Here is an 8,209-nt window from a genome sequence, read left to right as displayed (position 1 = left end):
CTTTTGCATGTTTTTCATACGATTTTTATATTTTTATGACGGAACATTCATTGTAGAAATCATTTCAAGAGAGAAATAACATTATTAACATTAACATTCCTACATGTATAATGTATTTTCAAACCGTTTCGATGATGATGATGACGACGATGGTAATGATGATGATGGTGATGATAATGATGATGGCAATGATGATGATGAAAATAATGATGAAGAGGAGGAGGATGAAGAAGAGGAGGAGGAGAAAGGAGGAGAAGGAAAAGGATGGAGAGAAGGATGTATGGAGTATTAACGGTGGAATAGACAAGTTAGCGCGGTTCATCTCGCTATCTGTTAATTAACGTTGTCATTATCATTGCTGACGTCATCATCAGTGTTGTCATTGCTGACGTCATTAACGTTATTCATGCCATCGTCATCATCAACCTCGTCGTTTTTGTCGTCATAATCATTATCATCAACATAACGACGACGACAATAACAACAACAACAAACAACAACAACAACAAACAACAACAACAACAAAACTCTAAAAAAGACAGCAGCAACTACAACAACACCATCAACACCAGCTGCAGCAGTAGCAACCACAACAACGACACATTTCAAAATTCATATTCGTTGGGCGGCGCCATTTTGAAATGAAAACATCACGTGACATATGTTTGACCTCTGCCTCACCCGACCTTATATTAAATTAATCAACATCTTTTCCAGCCAATCAAATTCTGCTCCATGAATTTGATTACGAACGCACGTACATATTCGTGCATACGTACAAACATATGAAATAAAACAACACGAAATGTATACATACACATATACATACACACACAAACAAACAAACATACAAACAAACATACATATAAACAAACAAACATACATACATACATACAAACAAACATACAAACAAACATACATACATACAAACATACAAATAAACAAACAAACATACAAACATACAAGCAAACATACGAAACATAGCAAAACGAAATGTATACATACACACAAACGTACAAACATACGAACAAACATACAAACAAACATACATGCAAACAAACATACGTACATAAAAATACAAACATAAAAATGGACGAAGTGGATGATTTACAATTGAAGTGTGGCGAATGGGAGTTAGAAAAATAACTGAGAAATAAATAGAAGTAGTCCTGGTAGTGATGATGATAATGATGCAGGTGGTGATGATAATGATGAAGGTGGTGATGGAGGTCATGATGATGATGATGATGGAGGTCATGATGATGATGATGATGATTATTATTATTATTATTATTAATATAACTAAATAGGGGCCAAAATTGTCAAATTAATATTGAATAATAGAAATTTTTAGTGTAATAATTACGATAGTATTTATAATGTATCATCGTCGTCGTAATCACTATCATCACGATCATCATCTTCATTATCACCAACACCATCCTCATCGTCATCATCACGACCATCATCATCATCATCATCACTATCAACACCTCACCACCGTCATCATCATCATCACCGTCATCATCATCACCACCACCATCACCATCATCATCATCATCACCATAACTCACTCACTCACCGATCAATGATGACGGGATCCGATGGAGTCTCGTTCCTGTTTCCGCAACTCTTCTTATCGCAGCAGCGACTGCAAATAATCAGATGATGATTGTCATCATCATCATCGTCATCATCATCATAATCGTCGTCATCATCATTATCATCGTCATCATCATCATCGTCATCATCATCATCGTCATCATCATCATCATCAGCAGCAGCAGCAGTAGTAGTAGTAGCAGCAGCATCGTCCTCACCATCGTCATCATTATCGTCGTTGTCATCGTCATCATCACGCACACACACACACCTACACATGATCTCGTGCGTCAGCAGCACACGACACATTTCGGGGTTTTTGTCTTGACCTTCAAAGACAATGACCTTGACATGATTGAGAGGGGGAATTAATGAAAAGAGAGTAAATGTTTGATGCATTCATTTATTCATTCTTTCATTCATTCATTCGTTCACTCGTTTACTCGTTCGTTTCAAAATGTGTAACATCTACAACACACGATGCAGATATGCAGATGATAATGAATGATAATGACAATGATGATGACGATAATGATGATGATAATGATTGTTGCTGTTGATGATGATGATGATACCTGTTTTGTTGATGAATCAATCAGACGAATGTACAGATCTTGTTCTTGTCGGAGACCTAGCGGCGATGATGATGATGATAATGGTGGTGGTGATGATGATGATGAAGTGGTGATCATGATAGTGGTGATAATGGTGAAGATAATGATGATGATGATGATGATGATGGCAAAGATAAAGATGACGACGATGATAATGATTACGAAGATGATGACGACCATGAATTAATTTTACTGAGAAATACGTCTGTTAATTTAACAACAATAGCGAAATGTGAACATTAAAAACACAAAATTATACAAAAACAGCTTCTACTACTACTACTACTACTGCTACTACTACTGCTACTACTACTACTACTGCTACTACTACTACTACTACTGCTGCTGTACGACTACAGCCACTAGTACTGCTACTGCGGCTGCTGCTGCTACTACTACTACCATTTTGATAGAGAAGTTGCAGTCTGTAGTGTATACCGTTGTTGGTTTTCTGATTGTCCTTCTCCTGCAGTTTTGTTTATTTATTGTTATTATTATTATTGTTGTTGTTATTGTTATTATTGTTATTATTATTATTATTATTGTTGTTGTTGTTGTTGTTATTATTATTATTCTTATTATTGTTATCATTGGTATTGTTAGTAGTGGTACTTGTAGCAGTAGCAGTGGTAGTGGTAGTAGTAGTAGAATCGCAATTGTAGCAGTAGTAGTAGTGGTGGTAGAAGTAGTAAAAGTAATTGTAGCAGTAGCAGTGGTAGTGGTAGAAGTAGTAGAAGTAATTGTAGTAGCGCTTAACTCCACCACCCCACGTCTCGTTTGATGCTTAACAAGTTCTCTCCGTGTTTCATTTATATTTATGCGCCGTCCTTTCGTGTATGTACGTATGCATGTGTGTTTGTGCGTGTGTGTTTGTGCATGTGTGTTTGTTTATCTGTGCGTGTGTGTGCGTGTGTGTGTGATGGGTGTGGTTCTATGATGTGTGTATGCGTGCGTCCGTATCTATAGGTATGTCTGAATATATGCGCGTGTCTATATGAACATGCTTAATAACAACAAATGCTAATGTTTTAATTACAATAACTTTTGTTGCTACTACTTCTACTGCTTCTGCTACGACTACTACTACTACTACTACTACTACTACTTCTACTACTACTACTAGTAGTAGTAGTAGTAGTAGTAGTAGTACTACTATTGCGACCACTGTTGCTGCTACTGCTGCTTCCGCTACCACTAAAAATATTCCAAATACTAACCCGATCTTTCTCAACAAAGTCAACAAATGATGTCCGCTCGATTTCGATTGGCTGGTTTTGTTTGTCGAAGAGGGCCAACACGAAGTGAAAAAAATTGCTTTTGCGTAAATTTGCCGGGGGTTGTTTTTCGTAGTGGGCCCTGGATACCCCTAAGCTGTGTGGTGGTGGTGGTGGGCGTAAGTGTGTTGGTGGTGAAGTTGTTTCTGGGTGGTTGTTGTTTTGTTGAAATTATGATTGGAATGTATGAAAGCAGTTAGAATGTGCAGATGTGTATAATTTTCGATTCGTTGAGCGTGTTTTGTCATGCGAGTAGAAATTCCATTTCGTATTTCGAACTATTATGCACGCCGCAAGAGTCCAGGAAACTGCGCCACAACAGTCTAGGCAGCCAACAGTCTAGGCAACCAACAGTCTAGGCAGCCAACAGTCTAGGCAGCCAACGGTAAAACGGTATTGTACATGTTATAACACTATCTGGAATACCAATAAAGAAAGCAGCATGAGTCCGGGTATTTATCTATCTCTCTATCTATTTCATATATATATATACCGCGATAAAAACTGTATACATACATGGGCGTGGAGGTTATTCGTATATAAAGTTGTGTACTCTTCGAAAACTTCATTAATTCTGTCACATAGTCTAGAATCTAGATAGCTCAGTCAGGAGAGCGTTAGACTAGATGTCTAAGAGTCCCAGGTTCAATTCTGAGTTTGGGTGAAAAATTTAAAAATACCTTGCGTGAGCTGCGGCTTGGTCAGCTAACGACGTCTGCGTCGGCTGCATCCATGAACGGACGCTGTTCACCAGCTGCTGGTGGATGTTGTGGTGAAGTTGATGGTGATGATGATGATTAGTATTGTGGCCGTGGTGGTTGTGAGGATGATGATGATGATGATGGTGTGGTGGTAGTAGGTGTGGTGTGGTTATGAGGCTCGATTCTTCTTTCATTTTGGTGCTGGTAGGGGTGCTAGTTGCTGTTGAAGCTGCTGTAGCAGCTGCTGCTGATGACGTTGTTGATGACGATGATGATGTTGATGATGATGATTTATGGTGAAAAATTGCAAACATAGAGTTTAACAAGCGTTTGTTTGTTTGGCAGTTTTTAATTGAAAGGTTTGTTTTGTTTGTTGGTTTGTCTGTTTTATTGCTTGTTTGTTCTTAAAAGTATTTACTTTTCTCCGTTTGTTTATGTATAAACATTTGTTTGTTTGCCTGTTTGCTTGGGCTTTTGTATGTATGCCTGTATGTATGTATGCATTGTTTTGAACGGGTTATGGTTATGCATGTTTTTGTATTGTATATTTTCATCTATATGTATCTACAGAATTTTCATTTACACACAAAACTTTTTTGTATAAACAAAATGACGTCACATTAGCTTTCTTGTTAGTACCTTTTTTAAATATAAACCGATAAACGAACAAACAAACAAACAAACAAACAAACATACAGCTCTAATTTGTTTAACTTTGTTTTTAAATATTTTATTTAACTATTTGCTTTTCAGTGTGCATGCGAGTTGTATTAAGAAGAATTTGTATAATGAACGTTTAGATGATTAGACGGATAAAGCTTTCAAAGTTACAATTTAACTAAATAAATAATCAGTTAATTAATTAATTAAATGAACGATTAATTAATAAAACTAAAATTGTTAAAACATCAACACCACCACCAACAACAAACACCCACGTGACAGAATTGATGACGTTTTCTGAGTGGACAAGAGTTTATATATGAATGACCAGCACGCTAATAAATGACCATGTATGTATGTATGTATGCATGCATGTATGTATGTATGTATGTATATATATATATATATATACATGCATACATACAAACATACATACATTTACATATACAACATTTGTATCGCATATTTTTAATGCAAAAATGCCACCAAAACAAAAAATGAACAAGTATGTAAGGTAGTATATGTACATGCATGTATGTATGTGAGTATGTATGTATTTATATGTATGTATGTATGTATGTATGTATGTATGTATGTATGTATGTATGTATGTATGTATGTATGTATGTATGTATGTATGTATGTATGTATGTATGTATGTATGTATGTATGTATGTATGTATGTATGTATGTATGTATGTATGTATGTATGTATGTATGTATGTATGTATGTATTTATGTATGTATAATATAAGGATGTATAAATAATGTATAGATGCGAATGAACAGATAATGATGAAGATAAGATGAACAATGATATATACATCCATTCATCCTTGTTTTCATTCATTCATTCGTTCGTTCGTTCGTTCGTTTTTTCATTCATTCATTCATTCATTCATTCATTCATTCATTCATTCATTCATTCATTCATTCATTCATTCATTCATTCATTCATTCATTCATTCATTCATTCATTCATTCATTCATTCATTCATTCATTCATTCATTCATTCATTCATTCATTCATTCATTCATTCATTCATTCATTCATTCATTCATTCATTCGTTCATTCATTTATTCATTCGCCATTCCCCTTTCACCTTTCACTCCGTTATTTGTTTGCTGGTTAGTTCATCATCCTCATCATCATCTCATAACTATCGTCAACTCGTACATTATCTCCTTCTCTTTTTCTTTCTCTCTCTTTCTCTCTTTCTCTCTTTCCTTCAGTCCATCCATCTCTCGTCTCCTTTTCCCGCCACTCATCATCGCCATAGTGACGTATACATGACACTTGACGAACCAATTCCCTGTGGAATTTAATGTCAGGCGGTCGCAGAGCTGACCAATAGCATGAGAAAACGGCTCATTAATTATTCATGAGCTATTTTTATTCCACCAATCAGCGTGGGCGATATTGAAATTGTTTGTGTTGTTGTTGTTGTTTTGCAGTTATATTTTTGTTGTCCTTTGTTGTTTTTTTTGCGTTATTTAATTTATCGTTGTTGATGTTATTGTTGATGACGTCGTTCATGTTTCGATGATGTTTCACTCTTGGTGACGTTGTTGATGTTATTTTTGATGATGCTAAAATGACGTCATCACTTTTTGATAATGTTGTTGTTGGTGATTTTAACATGTGTACATTTGCGAGGTTGATTCTACTTAAACGTCGGCTTTCTATTTTTTGAACAGAAGATTGAGTTATAAATCAAAAAAAATTAATCGTTGATTTATTATGTAGCAGAAATGGCAGATACAAGAAACACAATCCTTTTTACAAACACAACAACAACAACAACAACAACATCAGCAGCAGCAACAACAACAAAAGACAAAACCAAATAAAGATGTAACGAGATGAAGCAAAGTCCAAGACATGATTTCAGTTAGATATATCCAGTTTTAAAATCTCCTTGATCATTTAACCAATTAAAAATCAGTTTAATTAAAAAAATTAAAGAATCATTAAAAAATAATAATTTATTTATATTTTGTAAATAAAAGGCGTATTTTCAATTTTCAAAAAATTTTTTTGAATTTTAAATTTTAAACGCCAGACGCCAGGCAACGACAGATTCCCACTACACATTAAATTCTTAGCATCCCACCCCCACCTACCTCTAACGAGATTTATTTAAATTTTAAAATCTCTATCTCTGAAAAATTTTATAAACATTGAATGTTCTATTGTTTATGACAAAATGCAATCAAAATATTTTAAAGAATTAAACAGCATTGTTATCATATTTAATTAGTAACGCAATCGATGACTAGCTTTAATGTTATTGTTGATGTTACTGTTGTTGTTGTTGTTGTAAATGTTGTTGTTGTTATTGTAATTCCGCAATTCTATATAATTCTATATAGCTCTATATAACTGCGCAACTCTATATAACTCTATATAACTGCGCAATAAAACTCTATAAAACCGCGTAATAATAATATCAGTAAAATATACGAATACGTCTAGAAATAATAAATAACTTGACTAAAATAAAGTATATAACGAAACTTAACTAAAATTTAACAGAAATAATATTGCGTCGATTGTCGATTGTATTTATAAATAAATAAATAAATATAAATAAATAAAAATAAATAATGGGCTTAAACTTTAGTTATTTATGCCCATATCAAAATAGCACTAAAAGACAACAAAAAGCAATCAAACAACAATGTCAATTTTTTGATCATAGAGAAAATCTTTGTTGGTCATATATAAGTCAAAATTTTTCTTGAAGTTGGAAACAGTATCTGATTCAACAACGCATGTCGGTAAATTGTCCCAAATAGAGATCACTCTGTTAGAAAACGAATACTTTCTTGTATTTGTATGGAACTTTTGAACATGTATTCTATAACTTTAGTTTATTACTGTAACAATATTAATAATATAATTATTGTGCACCTTAAGGATCGCCTGATGTGAGCAAGACTCGAAACGCGTTGCGCGAATAAAAGGATTGCGTACTGAAGTCGTTACAGTGTTTGAATTTCGATCTCACAGTTACTACATACAACAAAAACACTGTTGATCAAGTTGTGGTACTTACTTCAAACCACTTGTACCTACTCTAGACTGATTGATTCAATAAAACTGACCCGTGTCGATGAAACCGTGGTGCTTGCTCCGAACCACCCTGTACTGTGTATCGATTGATTCAGCGAAATTTTCTGCTAGTATTGCGTTCGTAAACCGATTGTCTGTTATAAACATTAACTGTTTTTAACTTATAGGTGTATTTAGTGGCTTGCCTTTTTCAAGATGGTTTATTAATGTCGTTTGGTTTTTAAATTTTATTTGTCTCTTTCCCGTTCTCTATTTCCCATCTTTTTCTATATCTTTCT

At 34.4% G+C, this 8,209-nt stretch overlaps 1 protein-coding gene across 1 annotated transcript in view; it reads right to left on the bottom strand.

Annotated features, from left to right (window-relative positions):
* The window catches only part of HELRODRAFT_143625 (hypothetical protein), a gene marked incomplete at both ends in the record, with an annotated part of 7,146 nt that extends 3,593 nt beyond the window's left edge, over positions 1 to 3,553 (bottom strand). Inside the window, 5 exons of the mRNA XM_009016892.1 lie at positions 1,583 to 1,651; positions 1,874 to 1,947; positions 2,178 to 2,233; positions 2,616 to 2,682; positions 3,434 to 3,553. Of these exons, the coding sequence (XP_009015140.1) occupies positions 1,583 to 1,651; positions 1,874 to 1,947; positions 2,178 to 2,233; positions 2,616 to 2,682; positions 3,434 to 3,553 (386 nt within the window). The remainder of the gene's footprint in view (positions 1 to 1,582; positions 1,652 to 1,873; positions 1,948 to 2,177; positions 2,234 to 2,615; positions 2,683 to 3,433) is intronic.
* Positions 3,554 to 8,209: the final 4,656 nt, after the last annotated feature.

The sequence above is a fragment of the Helobdella robusta genome (genome assembly GCF_000326865.2).
Source record: "Helobdella robusta unplaced genomic scaffold HELROscaffold_19, whole genome shotgun sequence".
Taxonomy (NCBI): Eukaryota; Metazoa; Annelida; class Clitellata; order Rhynchobdellida; family Glossiphoniidae; genus Helobdella; species Helobdella robusta.
The sequence above is the reverse complement of the archived record's forward strand: the minus strand, read 5'-3'. Positions and strand labels throughout refer to the sequence as shown.